This window comes from Mus pahari, chromosome 14 (assembly GCF_900095145.1).
Source record: "Mus pahari chromosome 14, PAHARI_EIJ_v1.1, whole genome shotgun sequence".
Classification (NCBI taxonomy): domain Eukaryota; kingdom Metazoa; phylum Chordata; class Mammalia; order Rodentia; family Muridae; genus Mus; species Mus pahari.
This window is the reverse complement of record NC_034603.1, coordinates 75742955-75764299: the sequence shown is the minus strand read 5'-3', so window position 1 is coordinate 75764299 and position 21345 is coordinate 75742955. Positions and strand designations below refer to the sequence as shown.

The 21345-nt window shown below is 38.4% G+C and overlaps 1 protein-coding gene across 1 annotated transcript in view; it reads right to left on the bottom strand.

Annotated features, from left to right (window-relative positions):
- The window catches only part of Cep112 (centrosomal protein 112), a 412705-nt gene that overhangs the window by 380433 nt on the left and 10927 nt on the right, over positions 1-21345 (bottom strand). The window contains exons 3-4 of the mRNA XM_029545985.1: positions 18954-19144; positions 15862-16034 (exon numbers count right to left, since the gene is read on the bottom strand). Coding sequence (XP_029401845.1) covers positions 15862-16034; positions 18954-19144 — 364 coding nt within the window. The remainder of the gene's footprint in view (positions 1-15861; positions 16035-18953; positions 19145-21345) is intronic.

The window sequence follows — 21345 nt, the reverse complement described above, 5'->3', positions numbered from 1 at the left end:
CTCTCCCTCTCCCTCTCCCTCTCCCTCTCCCTTTGCCTGTAAAGAGGATGTAGCTCTAACTACTGCTCTAGCACTATGTGTGTCATGCTCCCAATCATGATGATCATGGACTAAATATCCAGTTAGTTGTTTTCTATTATAAGAGCTGCCTTGGTCAAAATGTCTTTTCACAGTAAAAGATCCTATAAAATTGAGGAGAAAACCAACATTGACCTGTGACCTCCACATGCATGCAAACATATATACATGTATGGATATACATATGCACACACACACACACACACACACACACGCACACACACACAAAAGACACAAGTCTTGTCCAAAGCAGCAGGTAGAGCTATAGCTCAACCAATAGTGGAGCACATTTCCACCAGGTACTAGGACCTTGGTTCAATTCCAAGCACTTGAAGCACTATAGCATTAACATAAAGATAAACAGAAAAATCTACAGGTGAGAAACAACCCACACAAGTAAAATTCCTTGATTCCAAAAAACAGCATTAAGCACAGCAATGAGAAAAGAATAGCTTTTAAAAAACAATTCCAGATCAAATGAAAATCTCAGTGAATTAGCTATGATCCCTACCTCATACATATAGATCAAGTCCCAACTTATCACATATCTAAATAAAAAAAGAAAAACCAAGATAGTGTCTAGAAAGTATCACAGATAACCAATCCCATGATCTCAGGGAAAATCTCAAATACAACACAAAAACAGACACCACTAACAAAACTACATCCCACAATGATTGTTCAGTGATAGTTTAATGCTCTCCCTCTCCTAAAGTCATGATAAATTTTGTCTCTGGAATAACGTTACCAGTTAATGTAGTTGAATAATTAGGCTATGGGGACTCTATGTCATGAGTTGGTTTGTCCTTATAGTAGGAATAGATTTGCTATAAAACAGCAAGTTTAGATTCCCTCCTTCTCTCTCTCTTTCCCCCTCTCCCTCTCTCCTTCCCCTTCTTACATTCTACCACGGATGACATAGCAAAGCAGCTCTTTCAGGGTGCCAGCATCTTGACATGACATTTGTAAGCCTTCCAGAATTATAAGCCAATAAGTTCTGTTCCTTACACTATCTAGCCAAACACGGTTGGTTAAGGCAACATCAAATGTAGTAAGAACCTCCCCCATGAAGATGAAAATGCAGCTGTCAAGATGAGAAAAGGAATTTGTGTTTGGTGTGGTGTGGTGTGGTGTGGTGTGGTGATGTGGGTGTGCACATCTACAGTACACACATGTGCCAATGCAGAACTGGCATCAGGTGCCTTCCTCAGCTGCACTCCACCTTATTTTCTGAGGAAATTTCTCTCAGTGACCTTGAGCTTACCATTGACACACTGGCTGGCCAGCAACCCCCAGGGCTCCATCTGTGTCCACCGCCATCTGTCTCCCAACCACAGCACCCCATGGTGTGTACATTACAAAACTCTCTACTAAACCTGACTTTCTCTGAACAGGATCAACTCAGCTCTTCATTATGATGCAGCAAGTGCTCTACCACGAAGCCATCTCCCAGCTCCTGATAGGTCTAATTATCATATCCAACAAAACCTTCATATTCTGAATTTATAAAGACAAATAAACAGTAGGAAAAGACAATTTTTATGTATAGAAAAATAGTAATAAAAAGTATAATAACTCAGAGCAAAGGGAGCTAGAAACTAAAATGAACATACTATATGGGGGGTTTTGTTTGTTTGCTTGCTTGCTTGCTTGCTTGCTTGTTTTTTAAAGTTCAGATGCTGGGCTGTGATGCCACACACCTTTAATTCCAGCACTCTAGAGGCAGAAACAGGCAGATCTCTGTAAGCTCAAGGCCAATCTAGTCTACAGAGAGAGTTCNAGGACAGCCAAAGCTACACAGAGAAACCATGTCTCGAAAAACAAAACAAAACAAAACAAAACAAAAAAACAAGAAAACAACAACAAAAAACTTCAGACTAATCTCTGTTGAAATAATGCCAGTAGTGCCTACCTTTGGGGAACCAGTGATATATGACTTCACGCAGGAAGAGCTGACTGTGATCTCTGTCTTGGCTTGAGATGTGATTATATGGAAGTTCTCATTTTGTGAAACTTCATCAGGCTTTGTAATGTGATGTGTCACGCTGCATGTGCATTATATTCTGTGTGCCCTGTTGTATATGTACACTTTGGTTTTAAAAGTATACTATGAGACAAAGAATTAACTATAGCTAAACTCTTAAGGTGACTAATTTGAAAACAGTAAGAAACAAATCTCAATATATAGTGTTTGAGAAGAACTGAAGAGGAGGAGGTTGGGGGAAGGAAAGAGGGAGTTTAAAAGAAGCAAAGACAGGATTAGCATGAACACAGGCCAGGGTTTTCCTTTCTCTCAGGGCTGAAGAGTCAGAACATGCTGTCACTGGGCTTAGAGCAGAGCACTGTTAGCTCTTTCACTCCTCTGCAAACTTCCAGGGCATGTGGTTTGTACACACTGGGGCTTATATACGTGGCACAGCTGTAAGCCACAAAATAACCTGAATTACAAGTGATCAACAACTATAATGAGTCCTAAATTTAGATGCATGTCATTTCATTCATCTGAGTAGCTGTCTAATATTATCATACACCATCTGCTGAATAGTCTTTTCTTGATTATACTGCAAAATAAAAAACTACTACAAAATAAACAATTTTTAATACCAGTAAAACATCAAATAACATTTTTATAAAAAGTAGCCACCAAAAACATGTGTATTTTTAAAGTTTCCAAGAAAACGTTATTAGACAGGCGGATTTCTGAGTTCGAGACCAGCCTGGTCTACAGAGTGAGTTCCAGGACAGCCAGGGCTATACAGAGAAACCCTGTCTCGAAAAAAACAAACAAACAAAAAAAAGAAATAAAAGAAATAAAAAGGAAAAGTTAAAGTTAAAAAGTAAGATGCTTCACCCCTCACTGAAGACTATGACCTATGACAGATTCTGGGAGAGAAGTGTCACTGTTCTTACAGTAATAAGAAAGCTACAAGTGTTTGAACGAGTGATGGCCCACTCACAGCCTGCCAGCAACCAGGAATAAATTCATCGGCTGTCTCAGGGTTGTACTGTGGTGAACAGCAAAAAGTAAACAGACACCATGACCAAGGCAACTCTTATAGGACATTTAATTGGGGCTGCATACAGGTTTAGAGGTTCATTCAGTCCATTACCATCAAAGTGGGAACATGGCAGTGTCTATACAGGCAGGAATGGTGCAGGAGGAGCTGAGAGATCTACATCTTCATCTGAAGGCTGCTAGTGGAAGACCTGCTTCCAAGCAGCTAGGATGAGGATCTTAAGGTCCACGCCCACAGTGACACACCTACTCTAACAAGGCCATACCTCCTACTAGTGCCACTCCCCGGACCAAGCATATAGAAATCATCACATTCCTCTCCCTGGCCCCCATGAGATTGCTCAAGCACATGAGTCAGTCTATGGTGGCTATATCTAGCCATAGCATAATAAAGAAGTACATTGAATCCAGCTTCCAGAGTCCCCAAATTCTACAGCAGCCTTAACAGTGTTAAAAGTTCAAAATTCAAACTCTCTTCTGAAATTCATCCAATCACTTAACTGTAATCCCCAAAGCAAGACAGGAAACCAGCCGAGCAAACTCCAAACTCTGTATTTCCATGGCTGATGTCAAAAAGGTCTTCAGATCTCCACCCAATTTTCATCTTTATTGACTGCAACAAATTTCTTTCTCCTGGGCTGGTTCCACTCCCTGTTAGCAGCTTTCCTCTGCTGGTATCACACAGCTCTGGCATCTTTGACATCTTTGGGTCTCCAAGTCAACCTCAGCTTCACAGTTTCTTGTTTCAGTGTCTGGGATCCACACATGATCTTTTGGACTCCTCCAAAGGGCTGGTGTCATTACTTCAGCTCTGCCCTCTGTAGCACTCTAAGCTCAGGTTGATCCACTCCACTGCTGCTGCTGTTCTTGGTGGTCATTCCATGGTACTGGCATCTCTAATACTATGGTGTCTTCCACTGCAACTAGGCTTCACCAATAGCCTCTCATAGGCTCTCTCATGGCACCAAGCCTCAGTTTCTTTGCATGACCACATCAGTCCTGGGACATCAACTACAACTGAGGTTGCACCTTCACCAGTGGCCTCCCCTGGCCTTTTACAGTGCAAAAAGTCTCAGCTGTTCTCCATGACCCCTTCATGCCTTCAAAACCTATTCCACGTGGATGACTCTTATACATTACCAAGTCCAGCTGCAGCATGAGGTACAACCTTAGCTATCTCTGGAATACAGCTTCTTTGTGCTCTCAGAAAACGCTTCCCAGAATTCACCTCAGTGATTCTGGTCTCTTTTTAATCACCACTAATTTCTTAGCTCCAGCTAATCAGCATCAATTGTCCCAATAGTCCCTGACTCTAAAGCCAGAGACGTGTGGCCAAAGCTGCTGAGTTGTGCTGCTTGCTGGAGCTGGAACATGTTCCCCCTTATCCTATCACCAGCTTTCTGTTTTCCAACTCCCTTACCACCTAAGGTTGGCTGTCCTGGAACTTGATCTGTAGACTGATCTTGAACTCAGAGGTCTGCATGGCTCTGAGATTAAAAGTGTGTGCCACCATGACTGGACTTAAGCTTTTCTTCACTAGAACTTGCTCGGTCCCAGGCTGTCCTTAAAATCAGATATCTACTTGGCTTTGTCTCCTGGGATCAAAGGTGTCTTCCACTACTCCTAGATCTAAACTTAGTTGCGTGGGATCGCACTCCAAAGTCCCATTCCCTTAATCTGTTATGTTCTAGAACACAGGATTTAGCTCCATTTTACTTCCTGGTGCCCCTTTAATACTTGAACCATATATTTTGTATTTTTCCTTTCTCAGCTTGCTCCTTTGCATTAAAATGCTCTTTGGAAGAGTGAACTTTAATAACCACACAACAGAATTTGTATTAGGCTGTCTTGAAACTTTCTTTTTCAAAGAAATTAATCTAAATCTCTTCAACTTACACTCAGACAGACAAGGGCAAAAGCCAGACGCATTCTTCACCAAAATAACACAAAAACAGTCTTTATGCCACATACTGAAATTCTTCTACACTGAACTCTCGTGGGCCGGGTCTTCAGAGTTCAGATCACTCTCACCACACAGTCTCTCATATTCTTTCTAGGATAGACCATTAAGCCCTACCTAAAGGAGTCCTCTGTTTTCCAAAGCCAAAGTCCCCAAATCCACATTCTTCCAAACAAAAGCATGGTCAGGACTATCATAGCAATAACCCACTCCGGGTACTAATTTTTGTCTTAAAATTTTACTGTTATGAACAGACACCATGACCAAGGCAACTTTCATAAGGATATTTAATTGGGGCTGGCTTACAGCTCCAGAGGTTCAGTCCACTATCATCAAGCAGGAGCATGGCAGCATCCAGGCAGGCATGGTATAGACAGAACTGAGAGGCTGAGAGTTCTACATCTTCATCTGGAGGCTGCCAGCAGAATACTGGCTTCCAGGCAGCTAGGAGGAGGGTCTTATAGCCCACACCCAGTGACACACCTACTCCAACAGGGCCACACTTCCTAATAGTGCCACTCCCTGGGTCAAGCATATACAAACCATGACAGTGGCAAAAAGAAAAAACAACATCAAGGTAGGAGGGGCCTGTTGGTAAAATACATTTCAGCAAAAGGGGGAGGAAGTGAAGGGGGGAGATGAAGGCTAAAAATGACTAAAACTCAGTATTTACAAATATAAAACTGTCAAAAAATGCTTAGCAAAGTCAGAATGTGACCTGGTTCCATAAATATATTTCTTGTTCCCTATGTTAAAACAGCTTAAAATACAAAGTACCTTTGACACACCTTTAAATTAGCATGTTTCATTATTGCTCTGGCTTACAATTCCCAGTTGCCTTAAAGTTAAAAATTATAATACATGTGTAAGTATAGTTGCTTTTTCAATTGTTATAGAAAGCAAATTAAAACAAACAATATCTTAATGAAAGAAGCTTGTTTATAAGAAAAAAAACAATGTTATAAAGCTTTTCTCACTTATAAAGAAGCAAAAGAAAAATATGGCAAAACCTGACTTAGTTGGGGAACCTAAAGCATGAGCAGCATTTCACAGTTGTTCTATCTCAGGGACTAGGTGTTGCCACTTGGTCTGCACTGGTAAATCCTAAGAATGACATTTAGCTTATTCATAGTGAGAACTAATGAGAAGTGATTTGATGATTCCATGACAGTTTTCACTACTTGCTATCATAGCATGCTTATAGCAAGAGCTAAACAAAATACCATCAAAGGTGTAGTCAGATATCAAAGTATTCATATTTATTCAATACTAGTTGTTTTTCCCAAATAAATTAATGAAATGCTGTCTTTTTTGTTAGGGACAGGTTCTCAGAAGGCAGAGAATGACCAGTGAAGAGCAACATGGCACTGCTCTTGGGTGATCATCAACAAAGGGGACATCCAAGAACAGCACAGGAGCAGACACAAGGTCTCCCCTCACCTGGCCAGCTCTTATCACAGAACCCAATCCTAGAACTCATGCCACCACACTCTACCTGGACAGAGAAGATGGCAGCAGTTCTCCATACAGGTCAAGTTCTGCGATGGCCCAGAAGACCCAGGTCTAAAACTGCAGTGTCCATCATAGTGATCACTAGGCTCACACAGCCATTTATAGCTACTAAAATGCAAAATTTAATAGTTCTCAGCCTTTTGGACAAAATTAAGCACAGAATGCAAAGTTCAGCTCCTCAACCTCATTTCAAGCATGTAACAGTTATGGTGAGAAACACACACTGCATTGGAAACACGGCTACAGAATGTTAACACTCTTACCAAAACAAAACATCTATTGGCCACAGCTACAATCAAATGCAGCATTGCCCAAACACTGATGGCACTCTTAGATGACTATTCCTTTATTAATAATACTTAAGAGCCTCCACTATGTGAATCCTAGTCACACTGATGCCAACAGTCATAGATTCTCTAAGAAAAGGGGTACTTACTAGCTTCCTGCCAAGTCCCTATTCCCAAATCAGGCAATAAGGTATGTCATCTGCACATAGAATGGAGTTTGACAAATCAAAATATTCCACTGCTATTTTGGGGGGTAACAAAGACTAAAAAACCAAATTAATAATCTTCAAATAAACAAAACAAAACAAAAATGTTTGAATAGATCAGGCAACAAAGCATGTTTTCATTGTACTCGAGCGCCCTCTGCTGGCTGTGCTAGTAACCTGCATGTGCAAAGGAAATTCTAGCTACACTGGGAGACCTTTTCAAAGGGCACAGAGAATATCAGCTTTCTACCACAATACATTCCTGAAAACCACATATGAAGAGGATCATTGTAAAGCAAAGCACATTTTCCATAAAAACAGACTATGACTATATTCCTCATTCCAAACTAAAAGCTACCATCAAATAGGCTACGGAAAACCCTCATGAAAGCAAACACGCAAAAACTATAGTCCCTTGTAATCTTTTAAAGCAGGGTAATTATTCTCCGAGTCCTTCCTTATAAGCATGAATACATATATAATTTAGCTGACCCAATAAAAGTTAAAGGATAAATTCCAATTGATATAAAATTAGCCTAAATTTGATATGTTGAAATGTATGCATATCATGTTTCAACAAAGCTACAATTTTTAAATAATCTAGACTCCTTATAAAATAATACATAAAGATATCTAAAGAAATACATTTCCCACCAATAAATTGAGCTCATCTACAATAAGCAGAAGTGATGTGCTTCTTTCATTGTCCATCCATTCAGAGGTCGGATTTTATTAAACCTGACTCCCCTTCAGTCTCTGTCTTAGGGTTACAGCTGCTGCGATGAAACAAAACACCATAACCAAAGAAACTTGCTGAGCAAAGGGTTTGTTCTACTCAGTGTTCAAGTCACTGCTCATCATCAAAGGCAGTCATAACAGAAGCTCAAGCAGGACAGGAGCCTGGAGGCAGAAGCTGATGCAGAAGCTATGGATGGATGCTGCTCACTGGCTTGCTTCCCCTGGCTTGCTCAGCCTGCTTCCTTATAGAATCCAGGACCACAAGGCCAGGGATGGCACCACCCACACTAGACTGGGCCGTCTCCCATCAGTCACTAATTAAGAAAATGTTCTAATATAGCAACATTTTCTCAATTGACATGTTCTCCTTTCAGAAGACTTTAGCTTATGTCAAGTTGATATGAAACTATCTATCCAGCGCACCCTCTAACTCTTTTGTACAGTTTTTAATTGTAAAACTTTAAATAATGTAATATTTTTATTGAGTGATTTACCTTCATACAGGTATAAAGTATTTATTCTAAAAATCGAAGTAGTAAGGCTGAGGGGATAGTTTAGTTGGTAAATTTCACACTGTACAAATATGATAGTTTGATGGTGCATTCCAACCACCACATTAAAAAACTGGAGAGGCAACACTGAAATCCCAAGGTTTGGGAAGCATAAGCAGACAGATCTCAGCATCCTACTCGCCAGTCAGCCTAGCCAAGCAGTGAGCTCCAGGCTCAGCAAGAGACCCTAGTTTAGTGAGAAACCCTGTCTCAAAAAATAAAGTAGAAAGGGGCTGAGAAAGACACATCATCCACCTCTGGCCTCCACATGCACAAACCCACACAAGCACATAAACATGTGCATACATCCACACACATATACAAAGCCAGCAATAGTAATGACCAATTTTTAATTAAACTCTCCAATAAAAAAATAAATAGTATTAAATAGGTATTCTTTCCATCTTGTTCTATCTCAGATTCCAAGTGTGCCTTGGAGACAAACTATCAGATAACATCATATTTCACTGGAAAATTACAGAAATAATAATACTCTTTTTTTAAAAGCTTCAAAAATCCCTTTCATAGAATTGTAAGAATGCAACCTGTTAGCTTTATCTTCTCTTTGAGAAAGAACATGAAAAAACACAGAAATGACATGAAGTAGAATCTACAAAGCTGCAGATGCATGTACAGAAGTGACATGAAGTAGAGTCTACACATCCCTACACAGCTGCAGATGCATGTACAGAAATGACATGAAGTAGAGTCCACACATCCCTACACAGCTGCAGATGCATGTACACAAGTGACATTAAGTAGAGTCTACACATCCCTACACAGCTGCACATGCATGTACAGAAATGACATGAAGTAGAGTCCACACATTCCTCCACAGCTGCAGATGCATGTACAGCACAGCGCACCACACTGTGTTCCTTGTATCCTAGAAGGTGGGATTCACTAATCCCCTTGCATAAGCATGCCTACAAATCATCTCTTTAAAACTTTCCCCAGTTTGGAGGCCGGGGATGCAGAATAGTTGATGGAGTGCTGGCCTAGCATGCAGGAGGCTTTGGGTTTGATCCCCAGGAGGTGGGAGCAAGACGATCAGAAGCTCAAATTCATTCTCAGCTACTTAGCAAGTTCAAGGCCAGTCCTTGACACGTGAGCTCCTGTTTCAAAAACAAACAAACAAAAACCTCAGCAACCTTTTTTGATAGTGTGCAGTTACAAACAGAACCTTCCCCTGAGTATCAGTTTACTTTAATGGAGAATACAAGCAGGCTTGTAGAAGATGAAAACGTCAATGAGTAGTAGATTTAAGACTCCTTTGGAAGGACAGTCAAACTATGACAAGTGAGTCCTTGAATGAACTGGGACAATGGCCACCATGCCACCAACAGGAGTAGCCACAGCAGATACTCAGTAATTCCTATGTTGTTTCACTTTATCCTGACACTGAGTTCCATACAACCTCATCTTACAACATGATGGCACTTGAGTTTAGAGAAATTAAGTAATTCACCTGAGGACAGTTGGCTGCCAAGTTATCAGAAGTAGGATTTGAACCAAGGCAAACCAGGAAACAACTAAGGACAAAGGAATTTGTCCAGATTCTGGGGTGGCATGAGTAAATCACAGACAAAGGGCTGAAGAAGTGGCTCAGTGGTTAAGAGCACAGGCTGCTCTTCCAAAGGACACAGGTTCAATTCCCAGAACCTACATAGCAGCTCTTAACCACATATAACTATAATCCCTGGGGATCTGACTGGGACCTCTTCTGGCCTCTATAGGTTCTGCATGCACACTGCACGTAAGATATGCATACAAGCGAAACACCCATATACATATTACCTGAACACTAATTTTTTTAAAAAGTGAATTTTCTATGATTTCTGCCTAAGTTACTTGTAGATAAGTGTATCCTAGAAACACAACCCATTCCAATACCAGTCACTGCTGAGAAAGCCCTGTGGGCTCCTGAGGCTGCTTCTACCTCCACAGATACAGAGAAGCGATGCTGTCAACCTCCCAGGTTTACAGAGAGGAACAAACCAGATAATTAAAAAACACATCCAGAACAGTACCTAAAGTAGATTGGGCACTCCAAGAACAGCACAAATGGCTCGCTTGGCTTTCCTGCTTTAACAAACTAGAAAACAAGTGAGATTCACAATATGTGGAATGCTTGCTCACCAGGAAATGTTCATTCTTATGTTTAAATCTCCACACAGGTTTGTTACATCTACAGACATGTTTGTTATATGGTTAAATGTAATAATTTCAGCACAAATATTAGAAATTTGTATGACCAAAGCTCTTAAAAAGTCTAGTATTGTAGAAGGCAATTTGGCTGTATGTATGTATGCATGTATGTATATATGTGTGCAACATGTATACAAAAGGTGGTTTTATCTCTATACTCCAGGCATGTCCCACTCACTAAAAGTGACATCCAGTAACTTTACACACACACACACACACACACACACACACACACACGTCTTTAAAACACATCTACATACAAGTGTTTTATACCTGTACGCACTTTTTAGAACTTTATATATCTTAAATATCTTCCCAAGATAGTCCATATACACCATTTTAAACCATCATACAACATATTAAATCAACAAACAATCCCACCAATAGAGCAATTCATCTTCTAGGAATCCATTATAGTCTAAAGCACATGAGGTGTGTACATCTATTCTTGATACTATAACTGATGAACTAGTACCTTTAAGAGCTGGGCCAAACTAACAGCCAAGGTTGTTTACCTCCATATTATCTCATGGAAATCATATTTGAAAACCCCAACCACTATCCTATCTGTGTTTTAATTCATACCCATGTGCGTGTTACCCTTTGCTCCTTCCTGTTCCCATGATTCTCAGCATTCAGTTCCCTGTGGTTACATGAATCATGAAAGCTACTTCTTCAAAGTCAACAAAGGCTATGGCAATAAGGCCATACTGACACATAAGAAAAGAAAAATCACAGGAATGACATCAACATTGCCACATTCTATTGGTTAGAAACCAGTCACAGGCCCTGCCCATGTCCACGAGAAGGAAATTATACAAAGAGTATCAGGAGTCAAGTTCTGAAGGCTACCTTAGAGACACCCCATCATAAAAACAAGGTGATTATCAGACCTTGATGTCTACGAGCTCCTTAGAAATATCTTATAGTCATAACCAGCTAAAATCAAACACAACTAACTACAGTATTTCTTTGGCAAGAAAAAAGCCAGATACTAAATACAAAAATGTAATAGCAGAATTTTAATAATGCCATTTAGATCAGTGGGTCTTAAAAGAAAACATGGGTAATAATGTAAATGTTCCCCCCAAAATATGAAAAAAGCAATAAAAGAGAACCTGAGGAGTGACTGTTACTGGAGTTTTGGGTGTAAAATACTAAATATACTAATGCATGCTGCATTTGGGGGAGACAAAAAGGAAGCATGATAATAAGAGTTAGAATGTGGCCTCGTAATCCTTCTAGGGAATACGAAGCGAGGCTGCTACAAGCCTACAAAAGAATAAAGGTAAAGGAAGGTGTCATCTCTCCTGAATAGGGACCCTAACAAAAAGGCTTCAAAAGGACTCTGCATCTTTAATAATATAAAAAGGCTAGGGCACAAACAGCATAATCTAAAATGCCATTAGAAATGCTTCACATACAAAAAGGTCTAAGTAAAGCAGGGTTTTATAAAGTGATCAAAAAAGAAACACTAAGGGGGAAAAATCTTTTAAGATTAAAGAGGTTTTTCAAAGGACAAGTTGAAGTGGCTGTAAAATTTATGAGGCAGCATTAAACTTCAGTTCTAAGTAACAATAAATTATTCACTATAAAAACATACATGTGTCAAATATTATAAGCCTCTTAAACTTTTTAAAACAATTTCTTACAGAAGCTATTAGATGTAGTAGGTCAACATCAACAGATACCAACTTCTTCGTTAGCACAGATGACCACTCAGAGTAAAGGAGCAGTCTTAGCCGGAGGAGCCAGAGTGAAAGCGGCCTGGTGGGCTCCTCAGGTCCTCCGTGAGCTGAGGCCCAGCGCAGTCAGCCTTCAACCAATCTTTGTGACTTTAGCCAAAATAAATATCAGTTTTAGTTTTTAAATGTCTCCATGTATGTACAATGACAAATATCTGTTAAGTAAAACTTGTGTGGATTAAAGCTTAAATAAAATTTAAATGTTAAAATAAATCAAGCCATGATTATTAAAGGAGTACAACATATTGAGACGTGCCTTATGACCCTAAGTGACCATCAGCCTCATGACACTGGCCTTTTGGCACATCCTCTCCGGCTCCATCAGTGCTGTGCCTCACAGTGTGTACAGGCATCTTTACAGTGCATGGCTATGTGTCCCCCATTTTCAAAAGTCTATTCTCCCCTCTACACTTTCTAAAAGTTCAATTTTAAAATTCTTTTGAACTATTACATCCGCTACAATATGCCTACCTTAGAAGGTCTTTCTGCACAGTGAATTAAATATGTAGCAATGACTAATAACTTCATCCAAGCACACATGTAACCCACTGAATATAATAACTTGGGAAAATTCTAACATGCTTCCATTTACTATGAGAAATTGAAAATAAATCACAAATATGAGAAACACAACTCCTACCTTAAGAAACTGGACTCTACCATAAAAGATAGACATTAAATATTTGCAAAGGGGAGGAGTGCAATAGAGAGCAATGGGAGTGGGGAGGCTTACAGGAAGAAGTAACAGTGTCACCAGAACTGGCTTGGATGCCAGACTTTTGTGAGGCTGTGAGGCTGGAGGATGGATGGGATTGATGAGGGCATCAGTCAGCTTTTTCTTTGCTTAACGTTTAGTCAATAACATGCCTGTAATCAAGTAACTATTTTTCATTAAAATTATTTAAGTTATAGATAGTGGTGATGGTTAATTCATGGTTAGGTGGATGAGATTTGGAATCACACGGATGTTCTTCTGAGCATATCTGTAAAACGATTTCCAAAGAGGCTTAACTGCGGGGAAGCTCTATCAGAATATGGGCAGTGCATCCCATGGGCCGGGCTGCTGAGCTGAATAACAGGGAGAAAAGTAGAAAATTGACCACACACGCAGTGTGACCAGACACCTCAGGTTCCTGCTAACATGCCTACCCTGAAATGATAAACTCTGTCCCCTCACACTGAACTAGAACAAGCCCTGCCCTCCTTAAATAGCTTTTATCAAATATTTTGTCCCAGCAGTGAAAAAAAGGTAGCTAATACAGTGGACCAAGATTTTGTTATGTTTTCATTTTGAAGTCAAGTGGCTGGGTGATACGTAGATAGGATTTGCGCTGGGGCTAGAGAGAGTTCAGCAGTTTAAGAGTTCTTGCTGCTCTTCCAGAGGACCCTACTTTGGATCCCAGCACCTAAGTTGGGTAGCTGACAACTGACAGTTACTATAGCTCAGGAAATCCATCTCCCTCTTCTGGCCACCTTCATGGGCACCCCACAGATGTCATACATTCAACAAAGACAGACACACATAAATAAAAATAAATCTTTTTTTAAAAAGAATATTTTCACTGTATTTTTCTTAAAATTTATCTTGAGGTCCAAAGAAGAAAATGTCCATTCACCTAGACTCCTGTCAAGTCTAAGCTATCCTGAATCCTTCCTCTCCACATATATCAATCTTCACAAGCGTCTGCAAACAGTACAAGGCTAGGACAGAAGAGCTAGGACAGCCGAGCTAGGACAGCTGAGCTAGGACAGCCGAGCTAGGACAGCCAAGCCATATGTGTCCTTCTCCCCTACAGCTCAAACAGTCATGGCCACAGCCAAAGGACATTAGCAGGCCACAGGTGAGTGATTATGCTGTCAAACCCAGCACTTCTGCAAACACATAATGGCCCTTCCCTTCTTGAATTGTTTGAGATAGATAGATAGATATAGATAGATAGATAGATAGATAGATAGATAGATAGATAGATAGATAGATAGATAGATAGATAGACAAGATGATAGATATTTCTCTGCACTTTCTGAAAAGTTTATTTAAAGAAAAAGGTTCGTGCTCACTAACACACACAAAATGTAAAACTCAATAACAGCACACTACAGAAACAGAGTACCCAATTATAACTACTCATCTATAATGTATGACCCCATGGCTAGCTTACAAAAAGATTACCAGGTTTTTACATTTTTAGGAAGACCAAAAAAACTGATTGCTAATATTGACAGATCAAAAAAACAAAAAATCTTGAAGACACTCCTCTTCCTTCATTGCTTCTCCACTCTCGTTTGCTTACTTTTTCTAATAAAATTATTTCATGAACTCTTTAATTGTGTTCAACTGTTCTTCCCCTTCATAATATCGCAAGTCTAAAGGACACACAACCAGACAACATCTACAGTGAATGCACTTCCAATTACGAATAACATTTCCACATTTAACAAGAAACAGATGAAAGAAATTATACTGAACAAGAAAGTCTGCTTTGTTAATAGAAACAAATTTATAAAATTAAAATTACCAAGAGAATGAAATATAAAGTGGGGTACGTGTCAACTGACACTGTCCAGTATTTTTAACATTTCAAGAAATTCCAATGTCAACAGGAAAAATCAAAATTTAATAAAAACCAAAATTTAAATCTCTCCCTCTTAAAGGCCAAAATTTATACAGCAATAATAACAGTTTTTTGGTACATTTTTATAACTTAGAAGTTTACTTTTATTTGTATGAAAAATCCTACATAGGCTTAATACTCTACCAAAAAGGCAGTTGAATGGGTCACTTTTATATTCTTATTTCATTAAATGAAAATAGTGAGCACCACTCAGGGGTTTGTGGAAGGAGAGGTGTTTACACAGAAGGTACAACACGGCTGTGTGCAAAATGTTACATTTTGTTGATAACGCTGTCCTAAAGGAAAACATGTAGTTGTTGTGGTAGTTAGAATATGCTTGGCCCAGGGAATGGCACTATTAGGAGGTGTGGCCTTGTTGGAGGAAGAGTGTCAATGTGGGGGTATGCTTTGAGAGCCTCCTCCTAGCCATGTGGAAGCCAGTCTTCCCCTAGTGGCATTCAGATGTAGAACTCTAAGGTCCTCCCCCACCATGCTTGCCTGGATGCTGCCATGCTCCCACCTTGATGATAATGGACTGAACCTCTGAACCTGTAAGCCAGCCCCAGTTAAATATTGTCCTTATAAGAGTTGCTTTGGTCATGGTGTCTGCTCACAGCAATAAAACCCTAAATAAGGCAGTTATGTTACTTAAGATTCTCAGGCATACTTTCCAAACAACGAGAGAGAGAGAGAGAGAGAGAGAGAGAGAGAGAGAGAGAGAGAAAAGGGAACAGATATTCCATTAAATGGCTTAAAATGTAACATAATATTAACTATGTAGTAAATTTTAAAGCCTGTTATTTTTACCTACCTAACATCTACTCAACATTAGTGAAAATATAAAGTAAAACAAGTCCTTATTAAAAAGAAAAAAAAGCTTCGATATATGAGCCAATTGCAAAAGAAGAGTAAGTTTTTAAAAACTTAAAACATAATGTCTTGGCATACCTGTGAGCATCACTTGCCGACAGTACCAGCGTGTTGTCCTCTCCAGAAGAACACTGCCATGAGTCACTTAACCTCTGCTCGCCTGTCTGCAGCTCACCCATTACCCAGTCAGGTAACTTCTCTGGGCTTGAATCTTTTGGTTGTGCTTTATTTGGTTCATCAAAATAGATGGACTGGTTTTTAAATATCAGAGAAATCATTCTTACAAAATGTTACTATAAAGAAAACACTTAAAATTTCCATCAATTTTTAAGTTTAGCAAAAGCTCCTCAAATATTCAATTTAAATTCAATGTCAGACAAATATATAAAATTTATCATTCAATACATAATAAATTATGAAATATTAAAATAAGGTGGCTAGTATATTTACATCTCAGTTATGTTCTACTATATTAGAGACCTAATGAACAGAATAACTACCCAGCAAGTAAATCTGGGAATAATTATTTCTTTAAGTGCTATTAGATTTATAGCAGTGGTTCTCAACCTTCTTAAGGCTGCGACCCTTAATACAGTTCCTCATGTTGTGGTGATCCCCCAATCATAAAGTTATTTTGTTGTGACTTCACAACTGTAATTTTTCTACTGTTATGAATCATAATTGTAAATATTTTTGGAAACAAATTTACCAGATGGGTCATGACCCATGTGTTGAATACAGTTAAGTGAAAAACTTTTAAAATTATGTCCTACTCTTTTTACTCCTGTAACAATCAATTAATCTGCACATGTGAACATGCATATACACAAAATCAGTATTTGGAGTGGCCATAATTAAGACGTGTCAGAAATTAAAACTAAAATTCATAATCACTCAGTGCAGTGGCAACTACAAAACCAGAAGCATGGGATTTGGTTCCAACCACACTGCTCACTCCCTGGGAGGCCAAGACAAAGCTCCAGGCCTTCTTATTATCTGTAAAATAAAGCCCTTCCCTACAACTCTATAAAATTGATGGTGAATGGAAAATATGACACAATATATTCATATCTTGAGATGTGATGTACTTCTGAAAATATTTCATTTTAGACACTGAGATGACATAGCCCATTAGTTTGTAATACGCTCCTGAAGAAAACTCTATGTGAGCAACAGTTAACTAAGTCAACACAGAAGTCTTCAAGGGGCTGCTCTTCAGGAGATACTGACATGTGACCCTCTCATTGTCATAGAAGGGAGGGTGATTTCTTCTTTAGTGAGATATGGGTTCCTTGATTACACAATGCTTCTCTTTCCATGGTTTGAGTTATCTACAATAAACCATGGTCTGATACAGTAAATGGAAAATTCCACAAATAAGTTTTAAATTGAGTGCTAGTCTAAGTTGTTTTTTTTTTTTTTTTGAGACAGGGTTTCTCTGTGTAGCCCTGGCTGTCCTGGAACTCACTTTGTAGACCAGGCTGGCCTCGAACTCAGAAATCCACCTGCCTCTGCTAGTTGTAATAAACGCTCATAATCTCTGTTCCACTATCTCCTGCAAGATCTATTTGCACAAAATACACTATTATGCTGCCTAGTTCTATGCTGACTTGATACAAGTTAGAGTTAGTTGGGAAGAGAGAACTCAGTTGAGACTGGCCCATAGGCAAGCCTGAAAGGCTCTTTCCTGAGGGGTGGTTGATGTGGAAAGTTCCAGTCCACTGTAGACAATGCCACCCCTATGGACCTGGGTACTATAGGAAAGCAGACTGAGGGCTGGAGACATGGAGATGACTCAGAGGTAAAAAGCACTGGCTGCTCTTCCAGAGGTCCTGAGTTCAATTCTCAGCAACCACATGGTGGCTCACAACTATTTGTAATGGGATCCGATGCCCTCTTCTGGTGTGTCTGAAGACAGCGTCAAGGTACTCATATACATAAAATAAAAAATAAACAAAAAGAAAAAGAAAGCAAACTGAACAAGCCATGAGGAGCAAGCCAGTGAGCAGCACCCCTCCATGGCCTCTGCACCAGCTCCTGCCTCCAGGTTCCTGCCTTGATCTTATTCAATGACAAAGTATGATGTGGAAAAGTAAGTGAAATAAACCCTTTCCCCCCCAAGTTACATATAGTCATAATGTCTTATCACAGTACTAGAAACCTTGACTAAGGTAATACCTACTCATAGTCATTTGGTAGCTGTCTTACATGTTAGTACAGTACAATACAAACAATTCCATTCTATCTGCAGTTTTGGGAACCTCGTGGGGGCAGGTAAAAGCTTCACAGATAACAGGGAGAGTAATGTATTCATTCTAATGTCTAATCAAATACACAATCAACTAATTATTTCCCCACTACTGATGATCTTGGCATAAGCAAATTGTATATTACTCCTTTTACAATAGATAATAGCATTAAAAGTTTTTGCATTCTGCCACAAATAAAAGGAATTATCCTCTGGTGTGCAGCATGCCATGTCACTAGACTTTCTTTAGTAAATTGCTAAAATGTAGACAAATTCTATATAATAATTTTGAAGTTCATCTATACATATATGTATATATGTACATATACGTATATGTATAGATGAACTTTATATGTCGTGTGTGTGTGTGTGTGTGTGTGTGTGTTCAACTACAGTTAGGCATATATCATACTCAAAACCCACACAAATAAAACGACAAATTTATGTTTACAAGGGGCAAGACAGAGACAATTCATCAACCAGCTAAAAAATAATTACCTTGTAACAAAGAAGATAATAAATAAAGCAACAATAGAAAACCACTTTTAAATTCTAACTTACTGTTTCAACAGACTAGAAAGAAACTTCTAAAAGCCATTAAACTGATAATATGTTAAATATTATATGAAAGAATTAATATGCTAGAATTTACTGAAGTATTTAAAATATTAAGAGTCAAATTTTAAAATTAGTAAGTAATTAAGGTCAGTTTTAAAATTTGTTTTTATATAATGGAATATAAGTGAATAAAATATAACAGAATAATGTTTCTAGTGAAAATGGGAAAAAATGAATGAGAAGAAAAGTTTTAACTTACGTATTAAGCAGCACATATATCTCAATATTACTTCCACTCCCAAAGGAATGATAAATCACACTCATTTTTAAAGAAATGGAAACTATTGTGGTTGTTGGTACCTACCATGTATGATGGCAATGTTTTCAGCGTTCCTGGCTCAGGGCGGTGTGTAAAAGGGCCTTCAAGTATTCCTCGCCTAAGCATATGCAGTAACAGCTTTGCATACAGGTTTCGATTCTTCCTACCCATAAGTCCTGCACCTGTTCCTGAGGGCTCACACAGCTTTCTGATCCAAAGAGCACACCTCTGCCGTTCTGTAAGTACATAAGAACTATGTGAAACCTAATGTTTCAATGAAAATACATTAAACTATAAAGGCATAAGTACCTACTGTAATCTAGAGCAGGGATCAGCCATCTTCTGTAAAGGGCCCAACTATAAATGCTTCAAGCTTTCTAGGCCATGTAATTTCTGGCTTAGCTTATTCTAGCCACCTTACCAAGAAAGCATTAATAAACCACATACAAGCAAATGGCTACATGTCAATAAAACTTTTCAACAACAACAACAACAAATGGGTATGGGCTGGAAAATAGACTGTATATTGCCAGCCTACAGTTTAACTTTATTAGTTACTTGCAGTTGGGCAACACAAATGTGAACACGTATTTTCATAAAAATAAAACTTTTATAATCTATCTTTGAAAGTTAATAAAAAATCTCTGAATACTATCAAACATGCTTTTAGGTAAAATTTTGCTGCAAATTTTATATCAATAAAATTACTTTCGACACACTGAAAAAGCCATTCCTAACGCCTAACTATACAAACATCCAAAACTAAAGCACAACCTTAGACCATTAAGCAGTACACATTATCTCCAAAATTAAATCCAAACATTTTATCTATTAAAGCCAATAATTTCAAGGGATTTGTAGCTGATTTAAGGTTTTCTTTTACTATCTCTAAAATAATTGATTACTATTTATGTGTAATTTCATGAAATAATTATCCTTTTAAAAAAAACTAGCTAAAAATGTAGCAGTTTAATCCACATATAATGACCCACTGAGTGTATTATCTTGCTGTAACACAGGGTTTGCTAACTCTCACGAACACTACTCTGATAGTTTTATCAGTCTAACTCAATTTGTGGATTATATATATTATACAAATCACTTATCTTTTGGATTATGAAGGTCATGTTCATTTATTGTTTTGTCTAAAAAAAAAAAAAAAACCCTAAGGTTGGATTTACCACTTTGTAATCTCACCACAGGTATGGGGGTAGGCCTTTTTTAAAAAAAAAAAGTATGTATTTTTGCTTTGAAAATTATATGATCACCAAACAAACCTTATGAATATCCAGTGTACTTTATGCAAAAAGAAAATACAGAAGTGGAACTGGCAAGCTTGAGCAAATAGTTGGAAAGTATGTGTTTTCTTTATATCTTATACCAAACTGGCATCTTCATTATATTCAATGCACACACTATGGTGCAACTTGATTAATGGAGATCTTGGTTCTCTATTTAAAACACTGTCATACGTAGCTGTAAGACTAGATGAGCTGGTACCCATTTCTAGTTCTTAAATAGGATATGAGCTCCTACATGTTCATTATGAAGTAGTAAAAGAGGGTCATGAATGTTACATATAGATAATGTGTTTGAACCTAAGGTTATATTTAAGCAATTCTACATACCTAAAATCTATTTTTAAATGACAAAATATGAGAATGGTTTGATTTGAGATACATTTATAATGGGAAATTCTAATATAAAATTTCTTAATTGGCAGATCCAAGACCAAAAAAAAAAAAAAAAAAAACAGTAAAAAGTAGTAATTATAAAGTTATGGAATCAAAGTAGGTGTCCATCAGTGGGAAAATGAATGTTAAAAAATATTATGTATATACAGTATGATTTTATTCAGACATAAAAACAAAATCATGTCATCTATAAGGAAATGAAATGAACTACAGATTGTTATTATGTTAAGCAAAACAAACCAGATTCAGAAAGACAAATATCATGTATTTTCTCTCATACACAAAATCTAGACTTAAAAAGAAGACAACATGGACCTGAAAAGAGAAAAGGAAGAGAAGCAGGGACGGGAGGCAAGGGGGGATAATAAAGGGAAGGGCCATAAGCAAAGCAAATACGGTGTTTATAACGGGTATGAGTCTGTCAGCATGAAACCCATTATTCTAAGCAATTAATTTGTGGTAATTTTTAAAAAGTAGTGACTATCAGAAGAGGATGTAACATAGATGTATCATTATATACTATTTAAAGTCATCTTGGTCAGCCCATTTGAAGGAACTTGAAGCCATGAGATGGGAAGAGCAATAGAAGAACGGAAAGGCTGAGGACCAACAGCATAGGGAAAGAAGCAGAAGGCGGTTCGAGGGAAGGCCAGAGAAGGTCGCATGCTGCAGAACAATGACTGAGCAGACTGCATCCGTTCTGTGTCACACTGTCTCTCAAGGCAGCACCTTGTGATAAGTCT